Below are 23,864 nucleotides of genomic sequence, written 5' to 3'. Positions count from 1 at the left end.
GAACGAATAAAATATATTTATGATGTCACTGATAAGGTGATGATGTTTGAGAGTACACATTTCCGTTCGCACTTGAATAGGTAATGAAATAAGTACAACGTTGAGTATATTTATACATGATTATTCTTTCATCTAGAGACAACGCGCTTATCGTCACTGTGTTTGCATCGTGGCTAGTTAAGCTGCGCTCGTCTATAAAGTACTTTTTATAGCAACAAACGTTTTATTGGTAAGGACGCCCACCTCCAGTGATATTTTAAAAGTACATCTGCGTGCAAGTGAAAGTGTTTTAATATTTTTTTCATTTTTTATTTATTTTTTTTATCCACGCAGGGAAGAAAGGGACCAATTTTTCTTCTGGAGAACACAAAAAGTTAAGGTACGTTATGATGGTAAAACTGAAAAAAAGAGAGAGGAAGAAAAAAAAAGATGTATCTTGATTTTCTTGGCTATTAGTTGCAAACCTGCTCTCATTATATTTGATTTAGACCAAGCGCTTTCTTTGCCTTTTGGAATTTGTTATTATGATTTGTATCTAATTATCCCAAAATATTCTAAAATTTTTTAGCAAGTTGTGACCGCCCACACAAAAAAGGGACCTTGGCGCCAAAAAAAACTCAATTGGAGGAATTTATACCAGAGCTCTGAAAAATATTTTGGCACAAGAAACACCTAAAGAATCGTTGCCGAACAGGGGCTGGAATTCCACATCCTCATGTTTGTATACTTGACTCCGTCTGTTCACGTAAATAACTGTGTTCGCTCAATTTACGTAAAAGAGAACGTAGGATACACGACTTTATCAAGAGGAAAATTAATACAAATCAGGGAGGAGGAAATACAAACAAGGAAATTGGCACGTATATCAATTACTAAGGTTAGTTAGGATCTTATCGACGAACAGGACGGTTGGAAGTTTGCAGTTAAATAGGTATGTAAGTACTTAGTTTTAGGGAAAAACTATTCCAAGTTTCCGTGCACAGAAGTAACAGTTTAATGCTCATGCTTAGGGAAGTGGTCAAGCAGCATCATTTTAACTTAGGGTGGATGCAGCCCTGCCTTGGTTAGTGCCGGGTTCTGCAAAGGTTGGGCCTACCCAAAATCACCCAAAATTTAGGAGGTGCCATTCTAGTGCCCTGCCCGAGAGTAGTTTTTTCCGTGAGGGGAGTAAAATATTTTGAAAATGCTTATCAAGGGCGGAAAGCTCCATCGGGATACTGGCACGGTGGTACGCCTTCTGCACTTTCAGGACACCCCCCCCCCCTCCTTCGCCTCAGAAAAAAATCTTATTGACGCCCTCTAGATGTCTCTGTGTAGTATCTCTTGAAGAGTTTTTTAAAACTTTTATGAAAAGTATCCTTGTAGAACATTTCGCGAATGCCCACAAAAGAATGTGAAAAACAAACTTGAAATTATTTTGAACTAATTCCCCCGGTGGCCCTCCAAGAGAGAACAAGTTAGCATTTTAAAAATATTTTGAGAACATTTATCAGATGCTGTGGCTAATGTTTTAAGAAAAATGTTACAGAAATATCTCTGATTTTCTGAGAGATGGCTTGGATCGCATATTTTTCATGTCACTCTCTTATACACTCCGTTTTGACAAAGACCTTTCCAATACGAACGGCAATTTGAATCAGTGTGTAAACGACTGCTGATTAAAAAAGACTTGAACTTCTTCAATGGTTATGCAAATGAGATTCCTTGTTTGTCTCATCGGGTTACGTATGATCTTGAAGTGGTATGTAAATACATATTATGAGAGGTCCATCTTCGGGTTAGCGGTTAATAAAAAATCTATAGCAAAAATGCAACATGCTGTTTCTTTATTTCGCAGACCACCCTGTATAAGCGTTGCACTTGTCTCGTCGCACTGCATACAGTTAATTTTAAGTGACATGTAATGGAAATTTTCCTCCCGATAAGCGACTAAAGATACAGTACTTGCAGTTGACCACTTTTCATAGGAAATCCATCTCAAGTGTGTACCGGGAGTTTCCTCGAAAAGAAAACGTTTCTTGGACGCGGCGCGCCTGCAACTGACGTCGCGGCAAAAAGCATTGCCTGCGTGCCAACGGCTGCGATCTCAGATTCAAGTAATAACATATGGATGCATCCATCGCTCAAGATTGTCAAAAATAGAACGGCGAGTGCCTTTTCCGATCCACCATTTAATGATAAAAAAGAGATCACAGGTCAAACGCGTTGACCTGCAGTGATTTCATGACAAGTGCTAAACTTGTTATAGATTGTAAATTAGTGACAAAACCGAGGAGAGTGTTTTTTGTGTGTAAATAATTTCCTGAATTTTATGAATCTAGTTTACTCCTGTCACGGTCGAATTTCATCTGTAAAAAGCTGAAAGGTCATCTTGATATCCTCCATCGGCAAGCAGCGTCCAATCTTAGCATTTCATCTAGAGGGATATACGCTCCCTGACCGCCTCGTGGTCTAACCCCCCGGAGCGTCTCGCACCTCAGGCGTTAGGCGTTATCCGTTATGCGTTATGCGTAATGCGTTATGCGTAATATGTTATGCGTTACGCGTTACTCTCGTGATTTTACAAACTAGATTAAAACTTTTGCACATAGCGAACCAAAAGAGCATTTTTCTCCGTTTTCCGAGCGCAGATCTCGCGCGGAGAGTATGCGTATTGATTTGAATTATTCAATCCTCGCTTGACGTCTATCTTTCTATTTCAGTAAAATAACATCTAAATCCGGAGAAAGGCTGCTGCAAAGTACGGGAGATCTAACACAAAAAACCGCGACGTTTATACTTAAAAACGATTTCATATTCAACCGAAAACAAGGATAAGCAAAAGAAAGTCGTCGGTATGATGTTACTGTGAGACCAAAACTGATTACAAAGTGATCGTACTCGGTCCAGCACAAAAAAATCAGAGGAAGTTAGACAAAAATTATCTGGAAGTTGAAAATTCAATCACCTGCTCTCTCTGAGAAGGAATACTGGTGGGTGATAAAAGGCACTGGTTTGGTTGTTCTTCATTCTTTCCATTACAGGAGGTTAAAATGTAATTTGATTACACATACATTTAGTTTTAGCCCATTTGTACATCGATCTTTTAGAGTCAAGTTTGTCCAATTTTGAGCATTTGGTTACGCATACACCATGTTGCACAGTAACAGCACAAAATATAAAAGAAAATATATAAGTGCTTTGGGAATCATTAAATTTGACACGGAACCATCTTAATAGTTACAAAACACATTATGTTTCCCTTTATTACATGTTTTTTTTTATCAAATTAAATGAGAATAATCCATGCACGGTGTGCAAACATTTCAAAATCATGAGCTGAAAAATGCTGACTCTGCGAGTTTAAATATTAGAACCAAATAGAAGCGGCGCGGCGTGTTGCCAGCGCGTAACGCGCACAGGCCCCTACAAACCTAAGGGGATACTTCACGCATTGCGCAATGCTTGAAGTATCCACTTAGGTTTGTAGGCGTTGGCCGCCCGCCCGCCGTGCCGCAGCGTACCACGGCGCTTGAAGCAACTATTTCACACCGGAGGTATTGCACAGTATCATACGAAATTGAAGGTGCGCTAACATATTAGGAATGGCAGGCATCCATCAAAAGTAAGGAGCTTTCCTCGCAAAATAAATCAAGATACTACGGCCCAAAAAAGAGAGCGGTAGTCCAAAAACTCACTAAGTCCTATCATCCGTAGATAGTAACGTTTAGCATACTCTTTATCGCCTGGCTGTTGCTTAATCGCCATCGGCTATAGAAGGCTATAAGAAATTGTGTAGCCGGCTTTAGAAGCTATTGGAAATCTTACAGCCGGCTGAAGGTCCATAGTATTTTGGAACACAGATCTAACTGCCAATTTTTATCAGGGTAGGAGAGGATTTTCATCTTTTAATCTTTCTGTTTCAGTTCTGCCGAGAAGTTGTCTCTGAGTGTTACAGTTTTTTGTTAAAAATAGACATCTTTCGATGGAAATTAGACAAACTTTCTCTGTAATTTTATCCCTCATATCTGCGCTCATCTTTGAAACACAAATCCACGCACAAAGAAGTGAAAAAGATTGGTGGAAAACTACGACAATTTACCAGATTTATCCGAGGTCGTTTAAGGACTCAAATGGAGACGGAGTTGGGGATATAAATGGCAAGTATTTTTATTTAATTATTCCATTATTTATTCGTATCAAGGAGGGTTGATCACCGAACACGTGACATATAAATATCTCGAATAACAGAGGAAGGAGAACAAGTACACGCTGAGGCCCTTTAGATGTGATAGTTTTTAAAAGGAGGGTTGGATCCACGGACGTAAACTCAAGAGGGCGAGGGGCTTGGAAAATAGGAATTTCAATTTTTGACAAGAAATTCTCTAAAGGATCTCAGAGAATGAAGTTGAGCACTTAACTGAATTTTTTTATCTGCCACTAGAGGTTGTAAATAAAATTTGAATCCGACTTGTTTGGGTTTCGAACATTGGAGGGAACAAAATAAAAAAAAGAAGAAAAAAAATCCCTCAAAACTGCAATTCTGAACTGCAATCTCAAAACTATTTTAAATTTTTTTCGTCTTCTGAAATTATGAGATGTTTCCTGATTTAATTTATTCGCAGAACACTCTTCTCAGTAGCAGCACAGCCATGTCCAAATTCCAAAAAATTTTGAATTGTTTGGTTTTAAGACTCCTTGTCCCGTGGACCGTGATTAGGTATACGACGAAAAAAGTTGGAGAAAGTATGCTTTTATTGAATGGTTTGAACCGTCAAGATCTCACTGATGCAATGGAAAATCCCAGTACTTCAAATGAACGGTCGGAAAATTTTCATTGATGCCCCGAATGAGGCCATCAGCTATCTTCGAAGCAAATATTTTACTACATCTACGCCATAGTGACAAATGAAGTAGGCGCTCTTCTGAAACAGTATGAAAGAAAGAATAGGTTTGACCTAATTAAATATGAGATGAAAATAATATTCACTTAATTTTCATGACGGCGTTTTGATGCCGCTTTGGATTTCGCTACCCCTAAGCTGATTCAGCTAAGAAGTCTCAAACCTTTTTCAATTTTTTTAAAATTAAAAAGTACTTTTAGCTCCATGCCTTTTAACAAAAAAATATCTAATGTAGGTATAAAATTTTAATTTATTAGTGATTTTATGATCACAGGAATCTACGAAAAGCTTGATTATATCAAAGACATGGGGATCGAGACGATATGGATCCAGCCATTTTACCGATCACCGATGGCAGACTTGGGCTACGACGTTTCTGATTTTCGGGAAATTGATCCAATTTTTGGAACTATGGAGCACTTCAAACGGCTCTTGAAAGAAATCCACAGCAGAGGTACTTACGGAGGAGATATTTTACTTATGTTTCATGAGAGAGGATGACGCAAGGTGACGTACGCAGATTACATGAGTGTGGATGTATATCTAATGAGCTACTGGATCAGTTGTAAAACAATAGTAAACTCATTATAAATAATTATGATCTAATAGAAATTGAATTTTACGAGTGCTCAATATGAGCATATTTTCTTACCTGTATAATTTCAATGACAATTAATGATAGACAACACGTTCATATTCAGGAATAGTAAAGGAAACTTGACATGCATTTTATTGCGTCAAGGTTCTTGATAAATTCACTGTATTGGAATTCCTTGAGCGGATAAAGTAGAAAAAATAAACACTTATGCGGTCAAAAACTACCCTTTTTTGAGTATGTAAAAAAAATCCCTAAGCGTATTCTATTTATTTTAGAGATGAAGCTCTTGCTGGATATGGTTCCAAACCACGTCAGTGACGAGAGTGAATGGTTTAAAAAATCTATAGAGAGAGAGGAGCCGTACACCGACTTTTTTGTCTGGCAAAACATGAATGGCACAGATGACGATGGAAAACCTATACCACCAAATAATTGGGTAAGTTTGCGTTTTGAATGATTAAAAAGTATGGAGAGTGTTGATGACTAAAAACAGATACAGGAAAATGGGTAAACAAAGCTAAAACAAAAATAATAATGCCTGGTATGTTTCGGAGTAGAATCAATCCCTTGTCCACCGGGAAACAAATAAGTAAAAATAAAATAACAAAAAAGGTAATAAAACATGTGTTAGTTTTTTTAAAAAATTGTTTAGCTTTACTTCTTTGTTTTCTGGTTGCCAATGGGGTTGGTCCCATTCTGAAACATCTCAGACATTTTGACGTTTGTTGTAGCAATGTTTAGCCGTTTTCTGGTGTTTGTTTCCGTTGACGGGCAATTTTTTAGTGGCACGACTTTCTTAAGAGCTAAAATCAAGAAGTTATATCCATTCAACAAAAATATTTTTTTTCTTTTTTTTCACCAGCCATTGAGACCCCTCGCTGAAATTTATTGCCGTAAATATGCCTGGAGAGCCACATGCTCTGAAAGTTGAGCATTTTTCATTGTTTTTTCCCCAGTATATAATGTCATTTCTCGATAGAGCCTACACTAGATTCGGGTTGAAAGTTTGAGAGGAAGAGAGAGATTAACGCAAAAATCGTCCTGATACAACATTGCACACTGGTCAAAAAACAGTATTAAGTTCGGAAAATCTATGAAAAACGGTCATTGTTGGCTTTCAGACCTATGTTTACGGCACTAAATTTTGCAGGAAGGATTTGATGACGGGTTGAATCTACTTATTTTCGTTTAATGTATACCCTCAACAGTTAAAGCACGCTACGGAATGACGAGAATCTAGGATGGGATTGATTCTAGCCATTTAAGTCACCCGGTACCCCCTCCTCCATCCGAAGTATAATATTTTAAGGGCCAGAAGTTGAAAAACTTTTAAAAAAAAGCTATAAATATTACAATTTTTCAATGTCTAACAAGGAAGGAGTTCTCTTTATCTAGAAACTTTGCTTATTTTCTAAGAAGTTGAGATTATTTTTTAAAAAAATACTTTCAAAACATGAATGAACTGCACACTATATATTAAGACGATTTAATGATATCACAAAACTATAGGTACGTCTCCTTTTTTTTCTCCAGAGAAGCGTTTTTGGTGGTTCAGCTTGGCAATGGAATGCAGAAAGACGGCAATTTTATTTACGCCAATTTTCTGCTCGGCAACCAGATTTGAACTTCCGGAATCCGAATGTCAGGGAGGCCTTTAAGGCAAGTTAAGTTCAAAATTAATAATTACGTGGTGTATAGGAAAACGAAAACTCGAACTACCATATGAGAGTGCAGTTTGCCGCAGAAATTTTAGGGGTGAATATTCCGCACTGACATTTAGTAATTACTAAAAATTTAGAGATATTGAAGTTGTTATTTTTCACCGTTATTTGGCAGTTGTATTTAATCGAGGTCCCTAGGAGGTCAAGAGACAATAATGGTAATAGATAAAGGGTGCTTGAAAAAGCATTAATAATTATTTTCGTCTGTTAAGATGAGAAATATTTTTGATTAAAAAGTTATGAGCGCCAATACTCTTCATTAAGTTAACACATTCAAATTAGAGTGAGCGCTCTCATCAAGGTCTGTCCATTCGCCTTATCTTTCATTCCAAAATTTAGCTGTAATTTTGTTCTTATTTTTAAGCTAAAATGGAAATGAAAGTTTTTAAAAAATCAACATTTTTAACAATTTTGCCAAAAGTTTAAACGTCAAAGAAAACGGATGGGGACCTTAATATCACTTTCCTTTTTTTCGAGAAAAAATTGTTTTCTCTGAACTACATTTCCCCTAGCTGCGAATTTCAGAACGTCATAATTCAGGTTTAGCCTGACATTTTAGAGTGGTCTATCCCATTATATATTTAGAACCCTCATTCGTGCTTTTGTATCTATGACTTCTACTTCACTGTGGGGTCTTGTGGGCAAAGGCTCCTTTTCCCAAAGAAGGTCAAGTATGATTTCAAGGAATGACTTCTTTAGCTGTATCAAAGCAGCTATAAATGTTTCTTCAATATTATATGTATTATTTTGTGCTCAAGTGTGGCTCTTTGTTTAGGAAGTTATGCGATTTTGGTTGGATCTGGGCGTGGATGGATTCCGTATCGATGCGGTGATGTTCCTCGTTGAGGCAGCTCACTTGGAGGACGAGCCTTTCTACTCGCTCAGCAAGCAGAGTCACTCGCTCGGCGATTCCTACCCTTATCCATACCCTTACCCGAGTCCTTACGGGGAAGATGAGTACAGCAAGATGAACCACATTTACACAATCAACCAACCGGAAACATACGAAATCACCCACGAATGGCGTGTTTTCCTCGATGAGTATTCGTCCAAGAATAACAAAACTATGTAAGAGCCAATCGCATTTGAGTTATAAAAGTTAATTAAAGTTTCGACTAGATCTCTCATAAATTACTTTAAAAAATTGAAAAATTAAAGAGAGAGAAAAAAGGAAATGAAAATGCAAAAGACATTCTGAATGTACAATCCCCTCGCTCCCCCTTCATGAACGCGTCACGTATACCTCTGAAAATTGGACATAGTTTGACAAAAATGTACCAAGTCGCATCAAATTTGAAACACATTAAAGAGGTTTGAAGTTGTACCTCTCCATTAGATTGATTGTTAAGGACAAAGTGTAATGTCTATTTTCAAATTCGAAATATTTTTGTCATGGGAACGGAGTTCCCCATGATATTAGAATCGTTCCGTTGCTTTCGCTATGGGATTCCCTATACCTCTGCGACCTTGAGCGTTTCGCCCAGTCTCCGATTTTTGGTTGATTTTCCGATGTATCAAAAACCGTTGTATTTTTTAGCCAATCATGTCTCTACGTCAAGTTGTGTTGATTGCTAAAATTCGCTTTCAGCGAGTTTTTTTCCACCTGAAGATGTCGTGTCTGACTGGTAAATCTGCGCAGAACCACGAAGTTCCGTTTTTAGGCAAATTCTTTTTTTTGGGAGGTTCTGATTGGTTATTTTTCGCCATCAGTTTTCTGTTCGTTGGTGCAAAAGATCGCCTACCTCGGTGCTCTTGAGAAGCCGCCATTATCCCACCTCAAATTCGAAAAATAGAAGTAAAGAAATAATAACCATCGTACAAGGTGGAAAATTGTTCTGGAGGACTCGTTACGGATATATGAGCCAAAATCAGAACTCGATTGATTGATTTAATCCATGAATACAGAAATATTGCCTCAGCTTACTGCCGCGATAGCAAATGCATGATGAGATGAACCTTGAGACACATGATAGCATAGGTAAACAATGTCTCACAGAGAAAGGCGCTTAGCTCATTTCTTTCTTATCTCAGGAGCTACGAAGCGTCGAAAACAACTCTTGTGATAAGGCCCGGCCACCGTCAGAGTCTTTTGTAGGCTATTTTTACGTTATCGACCGCGGAGCCGTGATAGCTTGGTTGACTAAGTCGCCACATTTTTATGAAAAGGAGCGGGCACTAGGCAATCGGGAGTTCGATACCCGACGGTGGGTGTTACTTTTTAATGGTTGTATTGAATGTTTTAGACTAATCATCAAAAAATACTTAATACTAGATGATAAATGTGTGAAAATTTTCTCGTGAGTTAATATGTTAAACATAAATAATGGAATATACCTCCTTCATATAATCAGCCACATGTTCCCCCAAATTAATGACGTTATTTTCTTTTTTCAATAAAGTTAATTTGCATTCAACGTTCGTAAGTTAAGCAAAAAGTACCTATCGGTACAAATAGAAAGACATGAAAATAGTATGTCTAACATTTCAGTTGTTTTTTTTATTTATTTTTTGTTTTTTTGTTTTTTCAATAAAACAAATTGACTGGGACTAGAATCATCGTATCTCTGAAGACAAAAGCTAAGTTTTTTGATACAGAAATACTAATATATTCATCCTTTATATAATCAGGGAGATGTTGACCCAAATATTGATGTATATTTTCTCTGTTCGCCCAAATTAATGATGGTATTTTCTTTTTTCAATAAAATTAATTTACATTCCACGTTCTTAAAGCAATATTTTCTCCAAAATTCAGCAAAAAATAACAATTTATACCTACTCAAAAAGTAAATAAATAAATAAATAAATAAAGCAATGGCATGAAAGTAGTATAGGTAGTACACATCTAACATTTCAGTTACATCTATTTGAATGAAAAAAATGACAACTTAGGAAGCACATAGGTCACATATGATGCGTATTCGGGCATATGCGTAGAGTAAAAATACATACTTTACGCCGAAAAAACGAAACTGAAAGTTAAATGCGTTAACTTCCGAAAACCATACATAATCCAACGGAAATAAATAATTGGTAAATAACAGCTTTCTTGTATGCAAATAAAAAAATTAAAAATGTTAAAAAAGAGATGTCAACACAAAATTACATAGCCCCTTCAATTCTGAAGATACTACAAACGAACTGTACCTTAACATTTTCATATCCCAGAAGCAAAAGTTCCCATGACGAATATTGCTATCGCTAGCGATTGCAAAAACCAACTTGTTTTTAATTCGATTTGGAATTTTTGATGGAAGAAAATCTGTACGGCTTGCTGAATTTTAACAACTCTCAACTCATTTTTTCACAAAATATGACTTGGAGCGTTTTTGTTAAACTCGGTTCAACAAATTTCTTACTTTGTTTGACACCCATCCGCATATGTCAGGTATATCAAAGTAAACTTTGTCAAATTTTGTACAAAATTTACAATGTGGGAGGAATTCTAAAAAATCGTCGTTTACATAGGTTTCGGTTCAATATCCGCTTACAGTGCCAGCCCCCCTCCCCCATTCCTCGCGCCCGCTTGAGACCCCCATAATGCCCCATGTGTAATTTTGGAAGCGGAGATTTTTAAAAACCACAAACGAGATACGCGGTCTGGTAGATTTACCATCGATATTAGAACCACTTGTACTTTATCCAATTTTTTTTTTAAAAAAATTAGGAGATAAGATTTTCGCGACTCACTCTGATTCAATTTTTTTTTTAAAAAAATTGTTTCATGCTAACCGACCGTAATTTTCACTGATATCTGTATTAAGAATCCCGAAATGTATGAGAAGTATTGATGGGACTCAATGAATGAACACGTGTCTTGAAGGAATTTTATCAGTTTTTTCGCTCAAGCTTCATTTCTCTTCAACAGAAATGAAGGAGCGTGTTTAGATTATTGTGAATTTTCTACATTTTATTGGAGAAAATTGTTCACCCACTCAAGATTATTCGCAGGCATTCGATGATCTTTTTCATAAATAATTTTCCTGGAAAGACAAACTTTTTTATGCGTTCAGATAGTGGATATCATATGAGCAAACACGAGATTGACAGCGTCTTGAACATGTTACGCTCATATATTCCCCTTAAGATAAAACAGAGAAAAAAGTGAGTCCTTTATAGACAGCAGGTTCATGCACTTCGTTTAGTTACAGTAGATAATGGGCAAGTTAGAGGAATATATGTATGGATTTACTGATCTCGGTGTCCTCCATTGTCAAAAAACTTATATTATTTAGAGGGAATCTAGCGAACATTCAATTGCCTATTACGGGTGGTCTGGGACACCCTGTATTGTATAAATGTATTTCAACATTCCGATGAAATCTTACGGATGTATATTCTTTAGTGAAGGCTGCATCCACTATAATATTCAGGAGCAATTTGTCCCTCACTGCGTTTCATTCCCTAATATAAGTTAATAGTTGACGATTAGGATACGTCTGAGAAACGCACGGGCCAGTTGTATGCGACACAAAGGACAAATATATTTTTCACATTAAATAATTCATTGTCAATGAAAAATCAGCCGTGACCAATTTTAGTGTAAGACTTTGAGAGGGTTAAGTTTTTTTTTCAATTAGCTCAAACGCCCTCACCGTATAATGGCCCTAATCATTGCCCCACTCTAAAATTCCTCTTATCTGGGGCTCTTATATTGTCCTCCAGTCATATTGACGCGGTGCATTTCACTGGAGAGAACATTCTTTAACTCAGTATCTGAACAATTTATAACATAACGTGCAAAAATGTTCCTTTTGATAAATACTTTTTAGTTTAAGTGGATGTCTTGTTAATTTTACTACTGATCTGTGATAACTGGTGATAACACTTGAATTTTTTTTTTTCAGAATTATGTGCTCAGAGGCGTACACTGACATGGGACACTTGATGAAGTACTTCGGTAATGACACTCATAGAAGTGTCCACTTTCCATTTTACTTTGGCCTAGTCGGCATCAACTATCAAACCTCTGCTGTAAAGATGAATGAACTTGTGCATGCTTTTACCGATAGTATGCCTCCACATGGTGTTGCTAATTGGGTGGTAAGTGTGGGTGGAAATCTAGTAAACGCAATTTCTTGAAAACTTCCTTGATTTTCTTTCTCTACCAGCAGAATATATATTCTGTTTCAATTTCAAGCTATAGGGTTTCTCTTTTAAAAAATGAAATAGGAGCGGACAGTTTGAATCATCGCAAGTAATAGTCTTGCATACAGATATTTTATGGACGTATTTATGCTAAAAGGAACGAGAGATGGTTAGGAAAGAAGGAGAGTCCTCATTAGTTGAGGGCCGTAAGAATGAATGGGAATTGAATCAGTGAGTTCGAAAACACACCTACTCGGGTTATTTTCGATTTTCACTTTTTTACGGTTTAGTAACACTTATGGATAGACGCATGTGCACGCAAAAGGAAATTTCGAAATTGCAATCGGAAGTGCTCGAAACAGCGACGGGAAAAGGGAAAAATCGAAGTATTTCATTGAAAATACCAATATTTGGCCATTTCAAGGGAAACGGGTGAAACTCCGATTTTGCGAATTCTTTTTTCGGTGCAGTATACCTTGTACCAACAAGTTACATAAATATTCAAGCGTTATTCAGGTCGAAAAATATAAATTTTTCTGGGCAAACTATGAAAAATCAGTATCTAAAAGTCGGTGAGAACGAAAACACACCAACTCGGAAATTTTCAAACGCTTAATTCTCTGTCATCAAACATGGTGTATCGATTTCAACTTGAACTTTACAAAGTCTCTGAGTACTTGTCCTTTGGCACCAAAAATGTTTTTCTTAAACTAACTTTTTCACCCGCTCCGCAGTTTTAGGTGTTTCCTGAACAATTTTTCTCAGAGTTGATGTGTTTTCGAACTCACTGATTCAATTATAAAGCGCCAATATCGTCAGCATCGACGACAGGGAGATATACACGAGGGCGGGAACGCTCTCCAACTCATTAGCCCCGTCCATAACGCCCTTGTCATAAACGGCTCATGAGTGTATGTTAGCTCCTAGTTCCTTTTGATTAAATGTCAGATTCCACTTTTCCATTTTGCCATTCGGAATCACTCCCACTTTTACATTGTTTCTCCTGCAGCTCCAACGAGCACACCCCATCTTTCTCACACGTCTTAAGTTCCCTTTAGCATATCTGCGTCCGGATCACGTATGATTGTTACATTTTGGAGATATTTAACGTTGAATTTTACGAACGTTGGGCACAGCTGGATTGCATTTGGCAAAAAGGAACCGAGAGCATTGCAACGTTGCTAAGATTATGCAACTTCTTTTGTCTTGAAAGAAAAACCTGAAGTCCATTAACAGTTTCAATTTTACTCGTTAAAACTGTGAGTTTATAAGACAAACATTACCATGTAAATTTCATACCTATTTTTTCATGATTTCGGTAATTTTATTGCAAAGGATTAAGTTGCACAATCTTAGCATCATTGCAATGCTTCTGGTTCCTTCACTGGAAAAAAAACACATTGGATCTAGAGTCCAGACTCTTAAAAACATCGACAAGAAAAAGTGCTCTTGATTCAATCAGAATCTAGCTTAAATCAAGAACCAAGCCTCTTAATTTAAGCGGATTTCGTTTTGATTCAAGCAAAAATCCGATTGAATCAAAAGTATTTTTTCTTGTCAATGTTTTCAAGAGTCTGGACTCTAGATCCAATGTGTTTTTTTTCCAGTGTTTTTTGCAAAATATAATCCAGTTATTGTTGCTGAAATGATAGGATTTTTTTTATTTTGTGGGGACAGATGAGCAACCACGACAACTCGCGGGTGGCTTCGAGGCTGGGGCGCATGTTCGTGGATGGGATGAACATGGTGTGTCTGCTGCTCCCGGGGGTGGCGAGCGTGTACTACGGCGACGAGCTCGGCATGGAGGATGCCCCTGTCCGCTGGGATCAGCGCCAAGACCCCAACAACGGCGGCGGGGGCCGCACCGACCTCAGAGACGCCTACAGGGCGCCCATGCAATGGGACGACTCCACTAACTCTGGCAAGTATATGAGGCTACTAGTTCCAAAGTGTACAATGTCCATACAAGTGGTTTGTCCCCAAAAACGCCAAAAATTGGTTTGAGCACTGTACGTTTTGCTGCGACCTACCTTTTTAATGCTGCTAGTTAAAAGGTATGTTGGCTGTTTTGGCACACAATTAAATTATTTCCTGATGCTCCTCTAATTACTGACCAAGAATTCACTCGTAGCTCAATTTCGACCAAAATGGACATTGTACACTTTGGAATTAGGTAGTAGCCTCAAATTATAACACAATTTTTCCCCCATGGACCAACACATCAGGACCGGATTAAGGGGGTGTCCACATGGGCCGCGGCCCATGGCGGCAAATTTAGGGGGCGGCAGATTTTGCAATATTTTTAAATGTAGGTATGAAAACAATCGGATTCAGAAAAAAAAAATTATCAATGAGATAAGGGGACAAAATCTCTCTTTCCTGAAAGTATAGTAATTTCTAATTATGTCTTTTTTCGGTGATACAAGAGACAGCATCTTTAACCCTAGTCTGCCTGAGTGGGGTCAGATTGACCCCATGGGAGTTTCAACTCTTTGCCATTTCTCGTGGTATGCACGAAATTTTTTGTCCTTCACAAATAGCTCTACAAAAACATCTAGGAACATGATTTTGAAGGGGAAAAAAAAAAAAAATGTGCATGAGAGATCAAAAAATTCACGAGTACCCCAAGAAAGCCTGAGCGGGGTCAGATATCCTTATAACATATATTTTACCATTTAGCATCACAAAAGCTTACTTTGAAGGTGTATTCATTTTTCTCCTTTTAATTTTTTTCAGAGACTTATAAAACAAGCAAAATTTTTCAGATGTTTTTCGTTTTCAGTATTTAGTAGCCCTATGATTTTTTTTTCTCATGCTGAGAACAACATGGCAACATGTGTATGATAACATGGTTGCATACCCTGCGCTGTGTTTTTTTAAAACTTAGATATGCTTTATGGTTAAGGCCTGTAAGGTTAGTGCACTGATATTAACTAAAAACATGAAAAAAACATAGCTAACTAATTGATTTTCAGCTGGGGTCAAATTGACCCCGCTCAGGCTTTCTCGTTGGTTCAGAGGCTCAGGCAGACTAGGGTTAATTAGTCGAGTTAAGAGAGGAACTAAACACGAATTTTTGCCTGGAGCTCAGCGTAGAGAGGAATGATGACGAGGACTTGAGATGAAAAGGACAAGCCTTCGGCGCCTCGGCGCGGCGGTCGGCATGTAACACTTATTAGTGCCTACAAGACTGCATGAATACTTCACGCATTGCACCAAACACAGTGCGGTCAGGAGCGGTTGGCGTGAAACGCATAACGCCTACAAGACTGCAGGAATACTTCACGCTTTGCGCAAAACACAGTGCTATCAGCGCGGCGAAGCGGCGGAAGTTAAAATTATTAAACCACATTTATGTCTGTTCTTTCATAATTTTTTGGTTAATTTCTTATAAATGAAGGACCTTGTCCACACAGAGATAGGTTTACGGAACTTAACTTTCGCGTCAACTTCCGTGAAATTTTGCTAGTAGTGTTGACAGGGCTTCCGCAAAAAATGTGTCCAACACGAGTAGGTAAACGCGTCCTATGCATCCCTCCCCCTCCGGCAGGTCCTACGCAGGTGACTTTGATTTCTGACTACTGGACCTTTAAATTGGATCTTACCAAAAAAACCATGGACTTTCTGTAAAAGACATGTTAAAAGTCTTTTGATCGATGCAACATGATGAAACATTCAGAACTTTGTCGTTTTTACAGGTTTCACGATAAATAGCAGACCGTGGTTGCCACTGCATCCTGATTATGTGTACAAAAATGTGGCTGCTCAATTAAAAGAGTCGGAAAGTCACTTAAAGATATTCAAACGGCTCATGGAGTTGAGGAAATCCCCGATTATTAAAGATGGCGAACTCGATACTTGCCCTCTTAGCAAGTGGGTCTTCATGTATGTCAGGTACGTACGTCAAATATATTTGCAATTAGCTGGCAGCAATAATCATAAGTTTAAATCTGTGAGCCATTCCTTACGATTAAAAAAAAATTAGTGAAACAACTTGAAAATTCACGTAACTGCATGTACTAGAGGGCCTCTCGGGCGATGCCCATACTTCGTAGTACAAAATAATTTTACGATTGTTTCAGCATATTTTCCAAAGAAAGTACAATGATGCATTCCCCCAGACCTGGAACCTCGTGAAGAGCATCGATCCCGTTTCGCACGTTACGAATGTATTGTTTATTTTTGTATCATTTGATTTGGTACAATGACAATCACAAATGCCACTATTATCCCGTACTTCCGAGGATGGGTATTGCTTTAAAGGCCTGTAGTAAAGTTCTGTAAGTTTTTAAGTCTCTATACTCATCTTTATTAAATCGTAAAGAATCGCTACAGAATTTTTACCTTTATTTCAAGTATGTTAACTGTGAATGTTCAGGTTTGTAATGGTGAGAAGTAATTACGTACAACATTTCTCTCGAGGTTCTCAGAATTAATTAGGGAGCCTCGGCCGCATTGGGAACTTGAGGTCCTGATTGTGAGAAGCTGGAGAAAATGTAACTGCCTTCGTGTATGCCTGTATGCAACACGCATCATCTGGAAGTTGAAATAGTTGCATCCCGGCTTTTAATGTCAACGTTCTGTCAGGTCTGTGATCCGAGATACGTAGAGACAGTGCTGCACTTCATCACTCACCATTTGATCATCTTCCATCACTGTCCTGTTACCCTGCTACAGAGGCAAACTGTGGCTTTGTGCTCATGCCTCTCTTCAAAACGTTATGTAAAACATGATTCACACAAAGAATAGTTCGGAAATCAATCCTGTGGGAAGATTTAAGTATTGATCAATAAAACTAGTCATATGAAAAAAATGCTAATGACTTTATACGATTTGCACTCTATTTGATCAGTGCGTGAAGTTTACATGTTTATATTTTCTTTATGAGTTGATTTCTTAGCTTTCAATCGTATGAAGCGCTTTTCATGTAAAATTTTGCAGAAAAGACATTTAACTCAATACTTAAAGGAGGAGTAACGTTTTGGGCCTTTTCCGGCCCCACCTGGATTTTGCTAAATGTTTCATATTTTCAAAGTACTAGTCTTAGGTAGACTCTGTGCCAAATATTAGACCGAACGGAGCCCATGCAAGGGCGCAGCAGCGCCTCAAACCCAAAATCCTGGAATCGAAAAACAATTATTTTCGTCGACTTTTTCGACTGTTATCACTCTTCCAGCTCATGATTCTTACGTATTTTTTTGCGTACTTTTCGTTTCTGGCCTTTTTAAAGGCCTCCGATAAATTTTAAGGGGCCTTATGGCCCATTGTTGCCATTTTTGGCCCATTTTTAGGGGTTTTTTCCATTTAACACATTCAAAACTCAATTTAATCCAAAAACTGTGTACATTTTTGAAAAGTACGTAAAGAAATGAATAAAAAAGGTTCAGTAAAATTTTTTCCTATGTTGTCAAATTTCCGAGAAAATTCGTCCCAAAGTGTCAAAAACGGCAAAAAATCGATAAATCGCCGCGTCTAAGGTTCAAGAAAGTGGAGTACATTTTTCATACTGTACCAGATAACAGCTCTTATTCATCCATACAACATACTAAAATATCATAGTTGTACCTGGATTCCCACGATGTGAAAATTGACCGAGATGTCGATTTTAGCGGCCTTTTTATACTTGAAGGCAGCTCTTTTGAATGTTTTTCGACCTTAGTCACCCTCTATGGGTGTGTACTATATGTATTTTTCTACGTACTTTTCATATCTGGCCATAAAAATGGCTTCCTGTGAATTTTAAAAGGCCTAACGGTCCATTGTTGCCAATTTTCACCAATTTTTAGGGGTTTTTTCAAGTTTACGTGTGTGAAACTTAATTTAATCTAGAAACCGTGTACAATTTCGGAAAGAACGTGAAAAAATACATAAAATGTGATTTGTACCTTTTCCCTACGTTGCCAAATTTTCGAGAAAAATCGTCCTGAAGCGTCAAAAATGCCAAAAATTGGATTAATCATCACGTCGGAGGTTCCAGGAAGTGAATTATGACATTCATGTGGATCGTGGGACACCCTCTCCACGCATTTACTGTTCTTCGGTATATTTGGCCTGTAGCAAGCATCTAGAGAACCAAGGATTATCTCGAGGTTACAGGAATAAAGAGGTGAACTGGAGTGAAGGATAAAGTAAAAGCACCTTGAGGGCCCGTTTTGTCACGTTCATCTACGCCATTACATGTTCCTTGAGATGCATTGCAATTTTCCATTTTCGATACGTTATTTGTAGTAAAAAAAACTTGAAATTCACTTCCTGGAACCTCCGACGTGATGATTAATCCGTGGAAGTGAATTTCAAGTTTTTTTTACTACAAATAACGTATCGAAAATGGAAAATTGCAATGCATCTCAAGGAACATGTAATGGCGTAGATGAACGTGACAAAACGGGCCCTCAAGGTGCTTTTACTTTATCCTTCACTCCAGTTCACCTCTTTATTCCTGTAACCTCGAGATAATCCTTGGTTCTCTAGATGCTTGCTACAGGCCAAATATACCGAAGAACAGTAAATGCGTGGAGAGGGTGTCCCACGATCCACATGAATGTCATAATTCACTTCCTGGAACCTCCGACGTGATGATTAATCCAATTTTTGGCATTTTTGACGCTTCAGGACGATTTTTCTCGAAAATTTGGCAACGTAGGGAAAAGGTACAAATCACATTTTTATGTATTTTTTCACGTTCTTTCCGAAATTGTACACGGTTTCTAGATTAAATTAAGTTTCACACACGTAAACTTGAAAAAACCCCTAAAAATTGGTGAAAATTGGCAACAATGGACCGTTAGGCCTTTTAAAATTCACAGGAAGCCATTTTTATGGCCAGATATGAAAAGTACGTAGAAAAATACATATAGTACACACCCATAGAGGGTGACTAAGGTCGAAAAACATTCAAAAGAGCTGCCTTCAAGTATAAAAAGGCCGCTAAAATCGACATCTCGGTCAATTTTCACATCGTGGGAATCCAGGTACAACTATGATATTTTAGTATGTTGTATGGATAAATAAGAGCTGTTATCTGGTACAGTATGAAAAATGTACTCCACTTTCTTGAACCTTAGACGCGGCGATTTATCGATTTTTTGCCGTTTTTGACACTTTGGGACGAATTTTCTCGGAAATTTGACAACATAGGAAAAAATTTTACTGAACCTTTTTTATTCATTTCTTTACGTACTTTTCAAAAATGTACACAGTTTTTGGATTAAATTGAGTTTTGAATGTGTTAAATGGAAAAAACCCCTAAAAATGGGCCAAAAATGGCAACAATGGGCCATAAGGCCCCTTAAAATTTATCGGAGGCCTTTAAAAAGGCCAGAAACGAAAAGTACGCAAAAAAATACGTAAGAATCATGAGCTGGAAGAGTGATAACAGTCGAAAAAGTCGACGAAAATAATTGTTTTTCGATTCCAGGATTTTGGGTTTGAGGCGCTGCTGCGCCCTTGCATGGGCTCCGTTCGGTCTAATATTTGGCACAGAGTCTACCTAAGACTAGTACTTTGAAAATATGAAACATTTAGCAAAATCCAGGTGGGGCCGGAAAAGGCCCAAAACGTTACTCCTCCTTTGTGTTTATTTTGTATGCCGGTATATCGTCAATTACCCGCTAATTTTCTCTCTCTGTGCAACAGGAAATTAGAGGGACACCCTCTAGTTTTGGTAGTTGTCAACATGGGATCTGAGACTGAATCGGTCTGTGCCAAAATCTGCTCAGACTACTTGCCCGACGTCATGAAAGTACACACTGCCAGTGTCAACTCCGGGTACAGAATCGGGTAAGTAACCAACAGCAAATAGCTCTATACTACGGGTTTTTAAAAGATTAAAAGCTTTTATTTCAATGATCTTGATTTTCAGGCAAAAAGCAAACTGGATTTTGGTCTATCCGATGTGAAGGAGTGGTAAAAATATTTAAAACAGGACCGACCGAAAAATTAACAGATTTGTTACAACCATCTTTGGAGAAAAAATTGGGTAAAAACTCGGGTGCGATTTAAGATAGCAAAAGGTGACAGAGTAAAAGAGACTTCATCGAGAGGGAAGCTTGGGATTTCTGTCCATCTACAATTGCCAATCCATGTGCTGTATATCCAAGTAAGATCTTCATGCGTCAATACATGTGCCTGTTATTGTCTAATCGCGATGCTCAAATGAACATACCAGTTACTATATGATAAAGCCCTCCCACCTTTCACGCAGAGCAAATATTTTATACACGTGTCCAAGGGGAGTAGCACGTATCAGAAACGAAAGCTAGAGATTTTTAAGGAAAAGTTCTCTTATAATTTCAAAATGAGTATAAGCAAATGTTCCCATCGACAGTATAATAATTTAATATTTCCTTGATCAGGTGTCAGATTTTGGACAGGTTTTTTTCTTCTTTGTTTATGAATACAGATAAGATATTAAACGCTTGTAAAATGATTGTTTTGTCGGCACTCAATATGAAAGAAAAGACTAGAGCCGCAATTGAGATACGTAAATCCTTAGGACATCATCATTAAAATTGCACGAAAAGAAGGTATGTTGACCCGGACAGCATGAAATGTGGTGATTTAAGTAACGTAAAAACGGCAACTTATTCACAGCATATTCACAGAAGTTCAATATTTTTGTGCATACCTTCCTGGCAGAGCTAAAGTGTTTTTCTTTAATTTGTAACTCCAAAGAACACAATAGATGACTTAAATCTCCATTTTTTATTATTATTTCAGGGATGACTTCAATGTAGTATACAGCCGAAGTACGTTCTGCTCAAGGTTACGGCCCAAAGCGGGAGTGGTTTTGACGGATTCGGGGAGTATATCGTCCGCACCATATTCACTTTCTTTTTCATCCTCACTTGTTTCCTGTACAATGATTGTGCTTGCCGCTTTGAATTTTTAACTGCAGTAAACAAGTTTGTAAGGTTAAACAGTACACGCTAAAATAAATAAAAATAAAATATAATGAAAAGCGACGATAACAGACTTGGATATCTGTGTACGGGTTCAAAAATAGCAGAGGTTTGGTCAGAAAACACTCGCAAATTATAAGTAATCTCACCTAACTTCTGTTAAATAAATCAAATGTGGAATAAGTCGATACTTCAGCTAGAGGGTTAATTGTTTTAACCATATAGCTTTAGCTTGTGGCATCCTATAAAAGAGTATAATAAATTAGCACAGTTTGCGGGTAATTTCCATAGGATGCCACAATTTTGGAAGTGTAATTGTAAGGTAAATTTTGAAAAGGAAAATGTGATGCGGTATCATAACCATTTATTCACAGCTTGTAAGCTCATTATACTGAGGCTCCTCCATGTAAAGATTCCTATTCCAAAATTTTATAGGAAGCAAAGTTCATTGCCAAATATTCACGCAGATCTCCGTGAGAAAGAGCGAAGAAGATCACAAAATGAGGATCGTTAGCTTTGTTCAAATGTAAAATAACCTTCTACATTGTGAACGTTAAGTTGCAGAAACACGCATTTGAAGGGGTTTCATCTCAACACGGAAGTACATTACCTATGGTTGGAAATCTGCCTCAAAGCTTTTAACGCGCTGAAGGTCAGCCTCAGTGGTGTAGTGGTCAAGGCAGTTCGCTGCCAGCACTGAGGTCCCGGGTTCAATCCCCGGAGGTGACTGATATTTGAGGACACTCAAATATCAGTCATCGTGACTGTGGATGACTATGCCACTCCAATACCCTGACCCTTCGAGGTTACAGGGTGCGGGAGGGACATAGTCACCCAGTAAGTAATCCGTCTGCACTGTTCGACTGGGTTGTGAAAAATCGGTTATCACTCGTAGTGTGCGCGACTGCCAGCGCTACCTATCAGTGTAGATTGCAATAACACAGTCCAACTCGGTGGAGGCATGGCCGTGCTCCGAAAGTCCGTGCTCTGCAGCGTCTGCCACAGTCTTTGATAAGACCTTCCGTTGGCTATCAGACGGCCGCTGAGCCTTGCGGGAATATAATTGATACTCAATGTGTCAATAGTACGAAGATAAGTTAAGGAGTACGGTCCAACTTCGGGGTGCACGACGGCAGTTGCCAGTTGCCTTGGCCCCTTGAGGGCGCCTCGCCGGCCAGCCCGGCCTTACTTACTTACTTACTTACTTACTTTTAACGCGCTGACAACTAACTTAGAGTATCTGTCTAGCCCACGTATGAGGCGCTAGAAGGTTGAATGGTGCTTTTGCACTGCAATTTTTCAATGAATTAGAAATAGGTATTTCATTTGATGAGGAGGCAATATGTTCCTTGCGTGAGTCAAAATTTCCACCAAATAGCCCTCAAAAACACCTTACACTCTGCCTCCGAGACCTGTGTCAACGATGTACAAAAGTAAACTTAGAAAGTTTAATAAATTTTATGAAATAGGGCTAATAATGTTATTTCATCTGATGGCGGCATGCCGCACTCAACGGTCTTTTATTATTAATTATGAAGTAATTTCTAGGTCAGGATGCAGCTGTTTTGAACGAAATTAATTTTGTTTGCCAATTTTTTTGTTCGTCAATTAATACACTCATCTTAATCGGGACACATGTGACATTACATACAGTAAATTAAGAAAAAACAAGCACGTGAACATTTGTCTCAAAGATGAAGACAGTTGAATGAGGTATGGGCGTATGCGTGACAGAAATTTACCTCAGGATATGATACTTACTTTTTAATGTTTTAGTTTTCCACGAATTCAAAATATGATTCATTTCAAAAGTTCAATGTACTTCAAACGTTTGTTGAAGATTGGAATGACAAAGATATTCAAGCAATCATGAGAGCATGCGATAAAGTATGCAACAGTCTAATGAATAATATACATTTATATAACTTTTAAGGTGTACATTCGCCTCTTGCATAATTGTTTGTCGAAGCTGCAGTTAGCTATCAAAGATTTAATTTTGGAAAACTGTATTTCTTGTGGAGGCCTTGAATCTGAAATTAAGTTTAGGTCAATTTCCTATTTATATTGTAAAAAAATAAATTATTTTCTGTATTTTATTTTTCTGTTTAATTTTAATTTCCGATTTTTGTATTTACAAGAAAAGAGAAATTTCCTGTGCCAATGATATACTAGGCTGATTCTCACGATTTTTTTTTTTCAAACGTAGCGATGCGTCTGAAAAGCTAATTGAATGATTGATCAGATTCAAGCCTTTAAAATTCCTAGATTTTTTTTTTTTTAAAAAAATTAGAAAGGATTCGTTTTCGTATAGGCTCTGCATTCCGGTTTCCTTTTGCTGCTTTGCGCAGTCCTTTACCACCGGCTCCCGGCTCAGCTCCCGTGTAAGTCTGAAAATTTCTCATGTCCTCTCCCAGTAATTTGAAGGCCTCATGATGTCCACTTGCGGCTTCAATAAGAAGTTCACATTTTTGACCGATCCTATTTTCCAGGGAAGGATTCCTCGCTGTACAAAAGTTTAGTGCATATTTTTTGATGGTTGTTTGGAAACACAGATAACTAAAAAAAGAGAAACTTAAGAGGAAAATTTACTAGGTTTTATATCCGCGCCTCACCTTGGATTTTATGCGAGAACTTTACTTCATCATTGATTCGTCTTTTTTAAATTTATAAATTC

At 37.8% G+C, this 23,864-nt stretch overlaps 1 protein-coding gene across 1 annotated transcript; it reads left to right on the top strand.

Annotated features, from left to right (window-relative positions):
• The first annotated feature begins 124 nt into the window (after window positions 1-124).
• Window positions 125-23,286, top strand: LOC109043802 (maltase A3). The gene is made up of 11 exons (XM_072299983.1): window positions 125-379; window positions 3,906-4,139; window positions 5,158-5,337; window positions 5,757-5,917; window positions 7,015-7,140; window positions 7,978-8,270; window positions 12,050-12,245; window positions 13,968-14,211; window positions 15,989-16,184; window positions 19,926-20,069; window positions 21,009-23,286. The coding sequence occupies exons 2-11, from the start codon at window positions 3,965-3,967 to the stop codon at window positions 21,178-21,180; spliced, it is 1,887 nt and encodes a 628-aa protein (XP_072156084.1). The 5' UTR covers window positions 125-379; window positions 3,906-3,964; the 3' UTR covers window positions 21,181-23,286.
• Window positions 23,287-23,864: the final 578 nt, after the last annotated feature.

This window comes from Bemisia tabaci, chromosome 4, assembly GCF_918797505.1.
Source record: "Bemisia tabaci chromosome 4, PGI_BMITA_v3".
Taxonomy (NCBI): domain Eukaryota; kingdom Metazoa; phylum Arthropoda; class Insecta; order Hemiptera; family Aleyrodidae; genus Bemisia; species Bemisia tabaci.
Note: the sequence above shows the minus strand (reverse complement) of the source record. Positions and strands in the feature narration are given on the sequence as shown.